The 16,431-nt window shown below is 40.6% G+C and overlaps 2 protein-coding genes across 4 annotated transcripts in view; one reads left to right on the top strand and one right to left on the bottom strand.

Annotated features, from left to right (window-relative positions):
• The window catches only part of sptb (spectrin, beta, erythrocytic), a 40,721-nt gene extending 33,527 nt beyond the window's left edge, over positions 1-7,194 (top strand). For both annotated transcript variants that reach the window (XM_086094067.1, XM_086094066.1), the window contains 11 exons: positions 112-262; positions 1,325-1,569; positions 2,605-2,743; positions 2,817-2,901; positions 2,969-3,165; positions 3,246-3,328; positions 3,956-4,016; positions 4,172-4,419; positions 5,181-5,354; positions 5,449-5,491; positions 5,717-7,194. In XM_086094067.1, the coding sequence (XP_085950193.1) occupies positions 112-262; positions 1,325-1,569; positions 2,605-2,743; positions 2,817-2,901; positions 2,969-3,165; positions 3,246-3,328; positions 3,956-4,016; positions 4,172-4,419; positions 5,181-5,354; positions 5,449-5,491; positions 5,717-5,908 (1,618 nt within the window). In that variant the 3' untranslated portion in view covers positions 5,909-7,194. The remainder of the gene's footprint in view (positions 1-111; positions 263-1,324; positions 1,570-2,604; positions 2,744-2,816; positions 2,902-2,968; positions 3,166-3,245; positions 3,329-3,955; positions 4,017-4,171; positions 4,420-5,180; positions 5,355-5,448; positions 5,492-5,716) is intronic.
• Positions 7,195-7,617: 423 nt separating this feature from the next.
• snap23.1 (synaptosome associated protein 23.1) lies at positions 7,618-15,782 on the bottom strand. 2 transcript variants are annotated; one of them, XM_086094069.1, is made up of 8 exons: positions 15,616-15,782; positions 13,065-13,179; positions 11,311-11,352; positions 11,174-11,222; positions 10,849-10,966; positions 9,691-9,876; positions 9,345-9,489; positions 7,618-8,486 (listed from the first exon to the last, which is right to left on the bottom strand). In XM_086094069.1, exons 2-8 carry the CDS (start codon positions 13,119-13,121, stop codon positions 8,424-8,426), a joined length of 660 nt encoding a protein of 219 aa, XP_085950195.1. In that variant the 5' UTR covers positions 13,122-13,179; positions 15,616-15,782; the 3' UTR covers positions 7,618-8,423. The 2 variants fall into 2 exon arrangements, with proteins under 2 accessions (XP_085950195.1, XP_085950194.1); XM_086094068.1 differs by lacking the exon at positions 15,616-15,782 and adding an exon at positions 15,435-15,608.
• Between the last annotated feature and the right edge of the window lie 649 nt (positions 15,783-16,431).

The raw sequence follows: 16,431 nt of genomic DNA, 5'->3' as shown, positions 1-16,431 counted from the left end.
TTCGGCAGATGTATTTTTCCTATAAATATTGTTGGGACAAATTTGTACAGCAGTGACGCTAAATCCAGATTTGAATGCAAGTTGAAATCCGGATGGCCGTGTGGTCTTAAGGTACTTTGAGGACGGCAAGGAGTTGGTGGTCCAGATCGGCGACAAGCACAAGGAGCTTCCCGAAGACGTGGGCGAGGACTTCAGCAAAGCCGAGTCCTTCCACAGGATGCACGCCGCCTTCGAACGCGACATCGCCTCACTGGGAAAGCAGGTAAGGAAGCGCAACCGCTGTTCGAATCATGTCTTTATATGCTGCCCCCTGGTGGACATGCAAACCCACTGATGAGCCAATTTATTTATTTACTTTTGTGCATTTTAGTCTAAATCCAATCATGTGTCTTTGGAAAAAAAAAAAAACTACAAATACCTAAATATTCACATTTATCAAATCCAGTCGATATAATTTGATATTTTTTGTATTACAAAATTTAAATGCAAGTAAATCATTTTTAGCCATCATTTAGCTTATTAATTTTGATACAAACTAAGAAATAATTAGAATATACAAAAAAACAAATACTAATGACTTCATTATATTTAACAATAATTACATATTCTGTTATATAGTTTAAATAATAGTAATAACTAGGGATGGGTGAGTACCGATACCAGGTATCGTATCGGGCCGATACCGGCCTTATTTCAAGGTATCGTACTCATGAAGGATGCGGATACCATCCACCAATACTTAAGGGGAAAAAATGGGTCTTGCCAACAGTTGGTGCTGTATCATATGTACTAGTAGTATTGGTGAGTACTCAAGAACAAATAATATTCTAAATAAAATAAATAAATAAAAAGTAAAATATATCATGAATTAGGTATATTAAAAATAGTAGTAGAACAATAAAAACATTCAAATAAAATGATAAAACCAGATAAAGGCAATAATAAAAATATTAATTATATCATCTATATTTTATAATTATAATTTAATTTAAAAATATAGTAAAAATAAAACTGTAAAAATATATTTCCTAAAAATGTACAAATGACATTAAAAGTAGAATTTTTTTTTTGTATAATATACTCGTAATGAATTGAAATGTAAAACGAATAATCCAAATAATAGATAAAAATAAAATATTAGGAAGCGCAACATGAATGTAAAAATATTTTTTTTGAGCTGACGAGTAATTCGATTTCAGCCAAACAACTGCAACGTGATTTGCTCTTTACGAGGAAAAGAAGAATCGCAGTCTTGATGTCAGTCAGGCAAGCTATATCAGCATGTGGCTTGCACCCGTTGACGCCCGGCCCCCCCCCTTTGCAGGTGCAGCAGCTGCAGGAGACGTCGGGCCGGCTGCGCGCGCAGTACGCGGGCGAGCGCGCCGACGCCATCCAGGCGCAGGAGCGCGACGCTCTGGAGGCCTGGAAAGCCTTGCTGGACGCCTGCGACGGGCGCCGCACGCGACTGCTGGACACGGCTCACAAGTTCCGCTTCTTCGCCATGGCGCGCGACCTCGCCGCCTGGATGGAGAGCATCGGCCAGCAGATCGACACGCAGGAGAAGCCCCGGTAAAGCGGCGGGCAAGCGGAGGACGACACTTTTGGTTGTCGCCGTTCACTTGGATGTGCTGCAGCTCAGTTGCGCAGCATGTGGAGAGTTTCTTGTGGTTTTGCAAAGTAAAATGACGGAATGTAAGCAAACCCAACAAAACCGGACGGTCTCCCCAGGCAACCATTGTGCTGTCAATTCAGGGTTTTAAATTCAGGGTTTTAAACTCAGGTTAAGGTTTCAAATTTGGGTTTGAATCTATGTTAGGGTTCCAAATTTGGGTGTTAGGGTTTCAAATTAGGGCTTTTCTTTATGTTAGGGTTTCAAATTGGGTAATGTTTTGTTAGGGTTTCAAATTTTGGGTATTACTATGTTAGGATTTCAAATTTGGGCTTTTCTCTATGTTAGGGTTTCAAATTTGGTAATGTTTTGTTAGTGTTTCAAATGAGGGTATTACTAAGATAGGGTTTCAAATTGAGGTTTTCATGTATGTTAGGGTTTCTAATTTGGTTATTATGTTAGGGTTTAAAATTAGGGTTTTACTGTTAGGGTTTCAAATTAGGTTAAGGGTTTCAAATTAGGTTTTACTATTAGGGTTTCAAATTAAGGTTTTACTCTGTTAGGGTTTCAAATTAAGGTTTTACTCTGTTAGGGTTTCAAATTAGGTTTAGGGTTTCAAATTAGGTTTTACTATTAGGGTTTCAAATTAGGGCTTTTCTCTATGTTAGGGTTTCAAGTTTGGTAATGTTATGTTAGGATTTAAAATTTGGTATTATGTTAGGGTTTCAAATTAGGGTTTTACTCTGTTAGGGTTTCAAATGAGGGTTTTACTCTGTTAGGGTTTCAAATTAGGGTTTTACTCTGTTAGGGTTTCAAATAAGGGTATTATCTCACGGTTTCAAATAAGGGTTATAAACTAGGTTGGGAGTTTCAAATTAGGGCTTCAAATCAAGGCATTGAATTTCAAATGAGTCTCGTCTCCTTTCAACAAGAAACTCATTGCATCAAAGAAATCCGTGCTTTTTTGCGTATTCCCAATTTCCCCCAATTTCCAGGGACGTGTCATCCGTGGAGCTTCTGCAAAAGTATCATCAGGGCATCCGCTCGGAGATCGAAGCGCGCGGGGCCAAGTTCACCGAGTGCACCGACTTAGGGACGAGCCTTCTGGCAAGCAAGCACCGAGACTCGACCGAGGTCGGACATCTTTTTTGAATCCCCGTGTCGATTCCGCTCGCAGATTTCTAACTTATTATTTTGTTGGTTCAAGATCCAAGAAAAGATGACACAGCTGGAGCACAAACGTCAGGAGATGATGTTCAAGTGGGACGACCGCTGGGACTGGCTCCGACTCCGTGAGTGCAATTTCATCATAAATGTCGTCCATATTGGCCGTTTTTTGCAAACCAATTTTGTGCGCAGTGTTGGAGGTGTGCCAGTTCGCACGCGACGCGTCGGTGGCCGAGGCCTGGCTGTTGGCTCAGGAGCCGTACGTGAGCAGCAAGGAGGTCGGCCAGTCGGTGGACGACGTGGAGAAGCTGCTCAAGCGGCACGAGGCTTTCGAGAAGTCCACCGCCGCCTGGGAGGAGCGATTCTCGGCCCTCGAACGCCTCACCACCGTACGGCGCGAAAACGGCCGGCGCGAACTGAAACCTTCCCGGGCAAAATGGACAAAACGTTTGTCTTGTTGTCTGCTCAGTTGGAGTTGTTGGAGTTGAGGAAGCAGCAGCAGGAGATGGAACAATTCGTTCAAGAACAGCAGCGCTACGAACAGGAGAGCAGGTACCAGTTGGCCACGGTTACCATTTAACACACACACAAACGTTATTGACGGCAGACAAGTTTGCAAAAATCTTGATGATTTTGTCATAATCCAGTTTTTGTTGTTTCAGGATTTGTGCACATTTTTATTCAAGCAAAATATGTGCATTATGTAAAATTGATTCAAAAGTTTTCAATTATTTTCGAAAATTTGATTTTCATTCATTTATTTTAAATTATGTCATTTCTTAATGATATTATACGTTTTATTTTGTCATATATTTCAGTATTTTACATTACATACATATATTTAGCTAATTTGGGGGGGGGGTAACTTGTTAAATATATGTATTAAGCATTCATGTATTACATTTTAACATTAATGTATTTAATATAAATGTTAAATAATACATTTATATAAATACATTGAATTTATTAGGTGAAAAATAACTGAAAATGAGTTGTGGCAATTTTGAGACATTCTAATGTGATGGGAAAATGACTTGTATGTCATTTTACATTTCCACATTGTCAACAATCAGATAATGTGTATTGTAAAATATATTTAATATAGTCATTTGAATGAATTTTGAATTTTATATGCTGTTGATAGTCGTGTTTCAACAATTTTCTGTTTCTTCCAATCAGAAGAGAAGACACGGGATTTGCCGAGTCTTCGCAACTCTTCACAGTGGAGGAAGAAACTCTGGTGAGTTTGTGCGTGAACTTTAATTAGTGCTGCAAAAAAGTGTGTGGGGAAACTACAAAAAAAAAAAGTGGGGGTGGGGGGGATTTGTTGAGACTTTATTTATTTTATTTTTTTTTGCGTGAGTGTTTTTACTTTGAATATGTCTTCTCCTCCAGTCCGGAGCAGCTGAGCCCAGTTCGGGCATCCCCGAGGGGTTGACCGGCGACGCCACGGCGCCGGTGGAATCCGAAATGAGGGAGAGCGGCTCTCTGGAGCTGGAGGCGTCCCTCTCGGCCGCGGCCGATGAGCCGGAGCGGGCGGCCACCTTGCCGGCGGAGGCGCTCCGAGCCCAGACGGTGCTGTTGGAGGGCATGCTGGGACGCAAGCAGGATGTGGGAGGTGCTAGGAAGAAGGTCTCCTATAGGTAAGACACGTCCATTTTGGTTGTTGTAACCCTTTTGGGAGCCCTGGAAGGACACCGGAGGGCTCCATTTTTTGTTTGCATCTAACACTGCTAAATTTAACTTTTGGTAGCAAATTTTCCAAAGCGGCAGTAAGCAAGAAACAAGTCACAATTTTTCATGACACTTAATAGATGTTAACAAACATGGAACAAAGAAAAAAAAGAGAGTGACACGACTGAACGCCACTTTACTGTTTCACTAAAACATGCGGCACTTCAAAACGTTTCCTGAGCCGATTCTGCAAGTTGCAGACGTCGGTCACCAACTGTTGTTCCCCGAGAGTCGCGCTCAGCTGCAGAATGACATGAATACATTTGCTGTGGAACTTATTATTATTATTTTTTTACTAACGTTATGCAATTAGAGACAATTATTTATCTTTTTCGTGACTTTGCAATAGAAAGTATTTTTTGCCTAACAAAAATCATTTACAAACGTTCAAAATGTTTTCCAAATTATTGATGCACAATGCAAGAAGAAAGAAAACAAAATAGTGCCAGAAAAAGTTGCAAAGGAAAAAAAAAATGGGCCAGATTTTTCCACAGTACTCCTTTTTTAAAATTAGTATTATTATTCCTGTTTTCGTAGATTTAAGAGCTGGAAGCCCAAACAAAATACTTGAAATGGTTTAAATTGTGGGCCCAGAATCTATAAAAGTTGAACTTTTGTGATTTTTTTGGGGGGAGTGTCTGCAATGTGAATTGATTTTTGTGTTGTGTAGGTCGTGGAACAACTTGTACTGCGTTCTGAGGCCCGGTCAGCTGTTGAGCTACAAGGACGCCAAAAGCTTCGGCCAAGGCGCCACCTTTCACGGCGAGGACCCGCTGCCCCTGGGCAACGCCAGCTGGGAGCAAATGGGCAACTACAAGAAGAAGAAGCATGTGGGAAAACTACGGTGAGGGCGGGTTCACGGCAGCCTTCGGGTTTCAAATGCGGTCGTTGGCGACAAAGCGCAACATGAACGTCCATTTATTTGTTCTCTTTCTCAGTCTTGAAGATGGCAGTGAATATTTGTTCCAGTGTAAAGACGAGGTGAGTTTAGTGTTATTTTAGTTAATGGATGTTAAATTTGAGGGAATTTGTTTTTTTTCTTCAAGAATTGGAATTTTAAAGATGTTTTTTTTTAATTCAAGAAAAAAACAGATTTTAGTCAAAGTAGTATTTTTTTCAAGTTTTATATTACAAAAAAAAAACAAAAAACACGTGAGCTGACCTCCCTTTCCCAAACGTGGTGAATGTTTTGTTGTTGAATTTCAGGAGGAGCTGCGGCGTTGGAGCCAGGCCATGGCGAGGGCCCTTCGATCGCCGGCGGAGCAAGAAGAGCCGCCGGCGGAGGGGTCCTCGGGGGCCAAAAGCCAGAGTCTCCCCCCGCCGGCCTCCTCCTCCTCCTCACCTGGCCCCACTGCCAAGAAAGACAAGAAGTTCAGCCGCTTTGCAAAGAAGAAGTGAGAGGCCTCGGGCTTGCTGGGCGTCACCATGGCAACCTGGCACGCCACTAAATGCGTCCAAGCAGTCAAGGGCACGCTTGGGAGTTGTTTTCTATATATCAACATTGGTTCTTCTGCTTGTATTTAAGCAAACACATGCTAGCAAATGCCCTTTTTTTTTCTTTTTTTTTTTAATGAAAGCACAGGAACGCTCTTTTCACACTCAACCAAAGAATGATTTGTAATTTTTGCTTTAGACGCATGTTTGGAGGTTGCCATGTATGACAAAGTTTCTTTTGGTGCCTCACACAATGGTTGTGAACTGTAACGATACTGTGCACACAGAAGCTCTGTAAATGTAGCAGTCAGGCTTGTATTTGAATATACGTTCAGGTTCCGCGCTAGTTTTTATTTATCTGCACATGTGGCGATAATAAGCTGCAAAAGAGGGCCATACTCAAAAGATGTATACTACACACTTATAATATGACAAGTACAGTACAGTCCATTTTCTTTGCTGGGAAAAAAAAAAAAAGACTACTGCAACAGGTTTTGTTTTGTTTTTTCATTAAAAGCTGAAAGATTACAACTTCTTGAATTTTTAACTTGACAAAAGGTGACAAAATACAACTTTGAGTAAAAAAATAAAAAAATCTTGAAAAATTACAACTGTTACTATGTCCCCCACTTTTTTTTTTTTTACTTTGACACCCCCCCCACCCCTCAAAAACAAATGACTAAGATTACATATAGATGAAAAAATTATTTATTCTACTTTTTAAAAAAATTACAAATGCTGAAAATTGGTGTAATATTTAATGAGCATACTGAATAAAACCAATTATACAATAATAGTAAAAAAAAAATTGAAATTGAAAATGTCTAAATTTGATAATTATCTAGCTTTTGCTTAAGTCCACTACTTGAACAGAATTTTTTTTCTGCTACATTTTTCTCTCAAAAATACTGTCGGCGTAAAAAAAAAGAAAAGAGAAATACCATCGTTATTCTTGAATATGATCCCCCCCCCCCCCCCCCAAATGTTATTTAGTACTACCAACACACCTATAATTTCGTTTTCCTTGAAGCCATAACGTTGCAACAAAAAAGTCATAAAGTAATCTTGTGAGAAAGTCAGTTAAAAAAAACAATCTAATGTATTAAGTCATATTTTTTTCGGGTAGGACTGTTGCTTTTACATCCGTTGAGGGTTACGACATTCCCTAAAACTACAATTTTATTCTCAATTATTTTTCTTGTAACACGAAGGTTGTAATTTTCACAGAAATAAAACTTGTAATATTCTGACTTCTATCGTGTGTCTTCTGTGACTTCTACCTCTTCATTGTATTCTTCAACAGTCAGGCAGGGGGCAGTCTTTAGCCACCGTTGCATGACATTAACATGTTTATTCAATGTTTGTTAAATGGTGCTAATGTGAGGCCAAGTACTCCACTTGTAGTAACTGTTTTACTTTTTTTTTTTTTTTTCACCATTGGGGGAAATGTAATTGCACACAATATGGACTTATAATAAGAATGTACTTATTGTTTGCTAAGCACCAATCAAGACCATCTAATCTGACTTTTGTATTATTTGTGTGCTGACAGGAACCAGCGAACAGTGACGTTAAAAACTATTTGACTTTTGAAGCGCCTGGGCCGTTGTCACACACTTGCAAGATTCTTATGATTGTGGCTAAAATTAAAAAGCATGAGCAGACGACATTCATACCTGGAATAGCTTTATTACTGAGTACAAACAATTCAACAAACTTTTCCTTTTTTTTTCTTTCTTGTAACAGCTGATCTCAGGTCAGATGTGCTGCTGAGAACATATTTACATGGGGAGCGGCCGCGCGCTGATCACAAGACCTGAATGCTAGCAAGCTAATTGCTAACAAGGATATTTACATTACAATCCACTTGTTGCACAAGACGAGCTTGATGCTAAGCCACGTGTTGGGTACGTGGCAGGTCGGGGGGGGGGGGGGGTAATTCAGTTCCTACTGAAGCACATTTTTAATTGAATATATTTAAAAATGTAAAGGGGAGGATTTCATTCACAGCTCTGCTTGAAATAATTAAATAGTTTGAAATTATACACATACAATAATTACATGCTGGCCAAGGGGTAGGACATGAAAGGCCATTTAGATTTAAGATTTAAAAAAAAACAAAAAAAAACGGAGCACAGGTGGAAGCGATGCCGAGAGCAATATTCTCTAATGTGATTTTTATATAAAAAAGTGGCCATTTTGGAAAGCAGTTCCTCAAGCGAGAAAGTGTCCAAACTTTTAACTGATCTCATATCTGTTCAATTTGGTGCTCTGCTCTTACGTGGCTGTGATGTGTGTGTGTGTGTGTGTGTGTGTGTTCCGTGATGGAGAAAGCTTTCTTAAAAAAAAAAATAATAATAATCCAAACCTTACACTGGTCCTGTATCTGTTTTCTAATCTGCGCTACACAGCAAGATGATTGCGTGTTCTTGCGTGGCTGTGCTGGTGTGTGTGGTTTGTTGCGGGAGAAAGCGGCTTCTTAGTTGATGAGTTTCTTGGCTCTCTGGTCGGCTTCATCAAGGCGCACTTTGTTCATGTCCGCCTGGAAGCAAACAAAATGAAATGCAATGAGTGCAACATTATTCCATATTTCGCATCCCAACAGCGTCACATGAAAGACGGCCATGAAGACAGTTGGGCAAGCGCAAGGATGGCCACCAAGACTGATAAAAAAATGAGCACAAGACGCAATTAAAATATTCAAGTATTTATTTTTTATTTGACCTTGACCAGAGAGAAAATAAAAACGGTTACGCATGCCAGGCCAAAAGTTGCTTTTCAGGTCTTCGCTAGTAAGAATCACTTTTTCATCAAAGCGTACAAAAAGATAGACTCCGGAATATCGTTTTTTTCCAAGCACAAAAGTGCAACTCTTGGGGGGGGGGGGGGGGGTGGGGGGGTTACAATGGGAACATTTTATGCAAGGACAAAAAAAATCTAAATCTTACAAGAATGGTCAGCTTGTTGACACTCATGTTTTGGTATTTTCAGTGAAAATGAAAAAAAAATGGACTTATAAGAAGTAAAGCTATAATAATATGAAAAAAGTCACAAGTTTTTTGTTTTTCCTTTCAAAAGAAAAAAAGTCGATCTAATTTAGAAATGCAAGAATTGTCCCAACCTTACGGAAATAAAGTTGATCATCTAAGAGATTCAATTATTGGGACATCATCAATAATGTCACAGTGAGAAAAATGGTTCGATCTTACAAGAATAGTCGTAACTTTCAGAGGAAACAACGAAGAGAATATTACAATATTTAGATACACGTTTGGAATATTTCTTTTCAAGACCCTGCCCAATACTGCTCTCCATTTTTGTTCGTACTCCGTTTCTATATGATGATTACCAGCACACTAAATGCATTTATTTTTTGGTAGCAATTGAGGATCTGCGTTACCTTGTCGGTGATCCGGTCAATCTGTTTGTTCTGCTTGTCCATTTCCGTGCCCATGTCCATCGCCATGGATTTCAGGTTGCCGATGAGGCCGCCGACGGCGTTCAGATTGTCCTCCATCTCGTCCTCACGGGCGTCGTCGGTTATCCTGCGATGTTGTTAGAAACATCCTTCAAGACCAATTGAAATTCGTCAACATCGCGGCTTCGACGAGAACAGATGTTCTGTTTTGCTAATCTGTCCTTAACGAACACGTTTCCTCCCGACTCACCAGGCATCTTACCACACTTTTTGGCAATCAAACTCATTCCATGTGGTTGAAGGAAGAAACTGCGCGACGCTTGCTCACCTCTTGATGTACGGTCCGGAAGGCGGTGGCGCCGCGTTGACTTGGCCGGGCTGACCGTTGCGAACGGCCCCCGGTTGCTTCGACACCACTTTGGAACCGTCGCCGTTGCTTTCGGCGTCCGGTCCTCCTCCTCCTCCGATGCCCCACGTGCGCTTGTAGCGCGAGTCGTTCTCGATGGACGTCACCCTGCCGGGGGGGGGCGCAAGGGGCAGAGCGGCACGTCACGGCCAACGAGTTGGAGCGTCAAGCACACGCGAGAAACACGCCTTCCCCTACCTCATCTTTTGGTAATCGTCAAAGAGTCCCCGGCTTCAAAGCGAGGGCATTTTGGGAAGAGCGGGTTGTCATGGTTACGAGCGGATGTTTGTAACACTCGCATACAAAAAAGGGTCGAGTTCAGGGGTCATCAACCTTTTTGAAACTGAGCCACTTCTTTGGTGCTCATTAATGCAAACTTTGCAAATAAATTTGCTTAAATTACTTTTTTACAATATCACTAATTCATGATATTCATTTATGTGAAATCACTGATCATGATTTCTTATAACCATCGTAACGTACATATCAATATATAACACTATTTTTATTATTAGGGGTGTCAGGCAATTACAGCTTTTAATCATTACTAATGGCATGACTTCAATAATGAACTCACGATTAATCGCAAATGTTATTATTTGTTCTAAATGTACAGTAAAATTATGACTTTCTAAGTTTTTATACCATTGTTAACAAAAGCGGGAAAAAAATATTCAACAAATAGCAATATGACTAATTTCTTAATAAATCATAAAATTGAGTTAAAATTAAAAAGATGTACTGTAAAAAAACAAGTGCGATATTGATTTGTGTTGGTCATTTTTCAGTCTCCACAAACATATGCATTATTATGAAATGTATTACTGCTAAATTTTGATGTGTCTGCTGCATTGCGACTGGAATTCCCCCAGTACAGGCTTTCCAAATAAGGGGCGGCCATTAATCGCACAATTTGTGGCGTTAAATTAAAAAAAAAAATTATCGCACTCATTTTGACACCCCTAGTATTGATATACTGTAATCACTTTTACAGCATTCCTAGAAAATCCCAATGTCCCATCACGGGGTAACAGGCTCATGACAGGATGACGAGGACTCCGTTTGTCGTCCGAGGCGTACCTGCTGCACGGGCAGATGCAAAGTCCGCAGCACTTGGAGAGGTCGCTCAGGTTCTTCTCGGCCAGCCTCATGTCCTGGTTGATCTGGTCCATGCCGTCCTCCACGCGATTCAGCTGCTCTGAAAGACCAGCAGGCCGCATCGCGTCAACCATCAGCGCCGCGTAAAACGGGCATCGCCGCTGACAGTTTGACTCCCAACAAGTGAGAAGTCTTCAGAGTGAGTTGGCACCATCAAGCAAAGAACACCAAATGCACTTTTTCTAGCACTGTGGAACTTAGACAAAAAAAAAAAAGACATCAATATGCGGGCAAGCGGCATTCGCACCTCCTTGCTGGTCCAACATCACCAAGGTTTTCACACCAGTCTCCTTGCTCTGCAAAAAAAAGCATGTTTTTAAAATGTTCATTTCCTTCTGGTTTCGTCACAGAAAGGCTCAATGACGACGGTGCCGGTCGTCTCACCTCCTCGGCCATTTGCAGCATCCTGCGCGTGCTTTCCAGCGACTGCAAAAATAAACACATCAAATATATACATTTTGATTCGACTTTACTATTCTCAAAAGCGATCCCCGCCCACTTGTCAGGTGACCAAAAGTGTGAGGAATGGAAAACAAGGAGCATGCAAGAACCCGGAATGCAGTTGCTCCAGTTGCTGCTTCTAATTTCGACCATGACCGCAACAATAAACACACTGTTAATTTTCCGACAGTGTCGTTGACAGCGTCAATCAAACTTGAGCATCTTCATCTTTAATTTTTCCTAACTGGTACAACAGATTTATCAGGGTTATGCTATGTTGTTAGCCTATTAGCACAACTGGTCAAATCCTTTTTTTTATTTTTATGTTTTTCGACAAAAAACACAAACAAAAAAATTTCAACATGCAAGAGTCCAGTTGCCTTTTTTTTTTAACCTTGCCTGACAATCTTGATTTGGATAAATGAAAATGTACACATACTAGACATAAAGAAAAATAATATTTTTTGCGCAAATGTGGGCATCGTTTATTTGATATGCGATGGTAAGCTGAAAATGATTTGGAAAATTACACTACTTTGCTAACATTACAAGAAAAATAGTCATTGGGTTACAAGAATTTTGCCATAAAAAATATTACCCCCGAAAATATGTAATATCAGTAAGTGAATTAGTTGCGGTATCACAATTTTATTTGCGTGAAATTATTTAATTCAAACATTTGGATTCTTACAGCATAATTTCATTTCTGCTAGGGCCAAATGCACATTTGGTTGCAAGTGAACCTGAAGTTGCAGTCATTCATACAGTTAAGCCTTATTATTATCACCGCGAGGATTTATTATTATTATCATTATTTTTTTTAATTCTAGTGATTTTGCATCTGGTAAATGCACAAAAAAATGTACCAAGACTGAAAGACTTGTCTTTTTTTCTTTCACATTGACAGAAAGCTCAACATTGGGCATGCCCAAATGTATTCATCTCTCTCAATACACATCAATTGATAGTTCACTAGTTTCTGACCTCCACTGAGCAGAAGGCGACAAGTTGTCAGCCAAGCAGGCGTAGGCAGAGGGAAGGAAGAGACAGAAAAACATTACATCATCGCGTGTTCAAACGTTCATAGAGGAGAAGCAGCAGAAATCATCCGGCAGCCATTAAAAGTCGTCAAGATGAAGGCGCAAGCAAGCACAACCGCAGACGTAAATAGTCACAACATAAACAGTGTTGTTCAGCGATGTAAACAAAACATGGGCATGGTTATTGATTTCATGTCAATGCTTAACTCGGTTGACGGGCTTTCACTGCAAAAGCAGCAACTTGGGTGACTTTGGCCCAACTTTAATAAAGTTTCGCGTAAATGTTGAAAGACGATCTATACCGTGCTTAACGCACATTTGTTGAACAGTTCAGTTCCTTCACATTTAACGCAAGGGTTACCCTTCCAGAGCACCCCGGTGACAAACAAAATTCACAAAATAATTGATTTTGTTGTCAGTGCCATTTTTACATGGCACAAAGTAACCGGTTAGTTCAACAAAATGTTCAACAAACAAAATGGTGGTGACAGTGTTGACACAAGCCAGCTGAGCAGGATTGTTGTAAATATTCATCACCGCTGAAGGCGTCAATAAGACACCGATTTGCACTCATCTCGTTTCTTTTCAGAACTTCATAGTTTAAAAGCGCGCGCAGGTCCGACTTCGCGCGGCACCTTTTGTAACGGGTGGGATTACCTCATCGGTCACTTGGTTGGCCCTGGCGGCGATCTGCTCCACCGTCATGTCGTCCATGTTGCTGCTGTCCAGTTTGGACGCGCCTCCCGTGGCTCTCAGCTCGATAGTCTGCGGCCTGTGATGAAAAGATGAGAAGGGAGGTTAAGAACAATCGAGGGCTGGCTGGCTTAAACAATTCATTTATTTTTTCCCACCGCTATTTAATTTTTTTTTTTAATTTACGAATGTGTTTCCTTTTGCAAACAATGAGCAACACAGTCATGAGACTGAATGCAGACACCTGCCAACAGAAACTTTAATGGATTTGTTACGAGACAGAAACACAACATCAGCATGTATGCAGATGCGTCATGAGGACAAAGAGCAGCCGCAGGAAAGGTAACGAGCACATTTTTCCACCTCGGTAGGCAACATCAGAGAACAGACAGCGCCTGAATGTTTACCACCCAATCAAGTATTCTACCAATTCCTCAGATAAATATTGCCTTTGCAGGTGTTTTTTTTTTTTTTGTCCTCTTGGTGTTGCCATCCTCGCGTTCTACTGGACTAATTAACTAATTGGGTCTTGGCTGGTGAGTGACGTGGGTGTCAGCAAATGAGCGCAGTTAACATGAGTGCCCACAGCTCCTGTACGAATGTGTTTGTTATTACGTATTTGTTTTCTTACCATTCTTTTATCGTTTTCTCTAAAAAGAGACTGTTCAAATTCTTACTGAAAAGGGTCCGACATGAAGCCTTTTTGGCTGGTGACCCCAACATGAGCCATGTTGTTGTGACCCTTCCAGAACCGGCACTGGTCCTGTATATTCATGATATAATACATTAAGTTTGAATGATTAGTTCATATTTAGCGTCTTTCTACTGTATGAGTTAAGCCTTAAAGCAAATATCATTTCTGTGTAGTTACTTTTTTTGCACGAGTTTTGACACCGCTAGCAATTTTAGTACAAGGAAATAGGTCAAATGCTTTAATTGATTTTGCTTTTAAGCATTCGTGGGCTTTGGAAAAGGCAACTTCAAACGTACTCTCATGTGTACGCATTTCCTCCTTTAATGTTTATGTTATTAAAGGCAACTTTAATGTTTTGGGTTTTTACTGGGAAGGATCTTGCTGGATGTCGTTCATGACGCATCTTCTGTGATCGCCTTGCGTCATTCTTTTATGGCTTCAACGTTAACGTTTTGCATGGCTTGTGTTTCACTGCGTCTAAAATGCAATCCAGGTTAACTGTGACAGTTGAAAGCCGTTTGTTAACGTCTAAAAGTAATCAGATTACATCAGCAAGCCCCGACTTGCTTTCCTCTGAGGATGTTGCCGCTTTTTTTCCCTTCAAAGTCACACTCCACGCTCCTTCAAGCAGTTGGCACTTTTTGGCACACAAACGACAAAAACTCTACAAGGCCTTCGGAGGAGACGAGGAAACTGTGGAGGAATTCTGCTTCCTGTAAAACGTTTTCCTTGGACTCAAATCTGCAGCGACGGCACTTTGAATGGAAAAAGCAAAAAGGGAGCATGTGCTTGTCTGGATGAATTATAAAGTATTTTTGTTTTAACTTATACTTTCTCTCTTAACAGATTACATACAAACTTACCTCACAAAACAGTTGCACAAAAACATTAAACGAGGGTAAAAATCAACAAATGAATCTTTTTCATTTGTTTGTGAAAAAGTTTAAGGTTACAATAGCCTTTTTATTTGACCATTTATGACTAACTGATTTTTTTTTTTTTTAACTAATAGATTAACACCTTAGTTGCTTGGAGGGACAAGTTGTGGTCATCGACAACTCTGCATTTCTAGTTTTACAAAACACCAATGTGGACGTGCCGACTCATGACCTCAAAGTTCTGGTTCTTCTACCCAAACCTGTTCCTCCAGATCATGGTGCAGTGCACAATGACGTCTTTGCTTATTCCTCACAATGACTGCCTACCCAGTCACAGTTTCAGACCATCTGATATTTCCTTCTTATCTCTGGCCTAGAGTCATTGATGGGAAATAATTAGGCGAGGCTTTAGAAGATTTAACTACACATAAACAGGTAAAATACTACACATACATAAAGAAATAAAATGATTCACAATTGGGGGACATCAATGGGAAACAAAGGATAGAAGAGTAAATTTTTCATTAAATAAATAAATAAATTAAATACACAACAGGTGTGAATCAAACCATTACTTTTTCTCGTTAAAATTCTCGCGAGAAAAAAAAACTGTCAACAGGTGACGTTAACATGAATGGCAGGCACCAAAGTGATCAAACAAAAACAAAAAAAAGCGACATAAAAGATATACCGGTTTAAACCTCAACAACCAAACGAGAGTATAAACCGTTTTAAGATGATGAAGAAAAAAAAGTCACTTACATTGTGCTTACAAAGTAGCCGTCGACGACCGGCAGCATCCGAGGAAAGTCTCCCCACGGAGCCGACCAAGCTAGTCGGCTAAAGCTAGTTCCGCTTTCCCCTAACGCCGCCACCCAAATAAACAACGCCGACGGACGGGGCGAGAGGCAAATAAATTGGTCCGAGTGCAGTCGGTACTTACCGTCAAACCCTCCCCGCGTCGAGTTTTTCAACCCGGCAACTCCTCCTTGAGTCAGGTATGCGAACTTGGAGCAAGCGACAAAACTTCTGGATTCCTTCACTACGCTTCGTGTCGCCTCTTCCGCCTTCGGTCACCAGCACGTAATGTGAGACGCGCGCGTGAGTTGCTATATGGCGGTGCCTTCGCTGGCCGTCGGAATCTTTTCAATTCTATAGAATAGTGCCGTTAAAAGTTTGCTCGTGGTGGTGTTGGATAAAGAGGGCGGGTCAAAAATAGGCATGCATTAAAAAAAACAAAAACAGTTACCTGAAATAATTTAAAGTCATTTGAGTCAAGAACAAAGAAAAACAGGTGCAGAAGGAAGTAGTGGTGAATGTAGTTTTTAGGTAAAGGGGGGGGGGGGAAAGCAAAGATAAAAAGCGGGTTTGAGGGCAGGAATGAAGAAGTAACACATTAAGGAAGTTGGAAAGGAAGGATGAGCAGAAAAGAAAGAAAGAAGCATGTCCGGAAGGAGCGTTTCTAGTGTGAAACCTTCACATTACTAGAATCGTCTGGTTTTTGAACGCCGCACACTTTTGCTGTCATCTGACTCCAGAGAGAGGAAGAAGCGTTGCTGTTTCCCCCCACACGAGTGCAGCATTTACCCTTCACCTAACACCTCCCTTTTGCCCCCTGTGAGTGAAATTATTTTTTGACTTAAGATAAATACAATCAATCCACCTTGCGTTCAATCTAACTGGCTGTTTAAATCTGTCGCTCAAATTGACCCAAGAAAACACAATGAAAATGAAAGAATAGTGTAATACTGTAAATGTT

The sequence above is a fragment of the Leptonotus elevatus genome, chromosome 14 (genome assembly GCF_054856555.1).
Source record: "Leptonotus elevatus isolate MCC_2025b chromosome 14, RoL_Lele_1.0, whole genome shotgun sequence".
Lineage (NCBI taxonomy): Eukaryota > Metazoa > Chordata > Actinopteri > Syngnathiformes > Syngnathidae > Leptonotus > Leptonotus elevatus.
The sequence above is the reverse complement of the archived record's forward strand: the minus strand, read 5'-3'. Positions and strand labels throughout refer to the sequence as shown.

Coding starts and splice junctions, on each gene's coding strand:
- snap23.1 (XM_086094068.1), bottom strand. CDS start 15,472: ATGCTGCCGGTCGTCGACGGCTACTTTGTAAGCACAAT. Junction 11,223..11,310: donor TGCTGCAAATGGCCGAGGAG/GTGAGACGACCG, acceptor TTTTTTTTGCAG/AGCAAGGAGACTGGTGTGAA. Junction 10,967..11,173: donor GATGTTGGACCAGCAAGGAG/GTGCGAATGCCG, acceptor CTGGTCTTTCAG/AGCAGCTGAATCGCGTGGAG.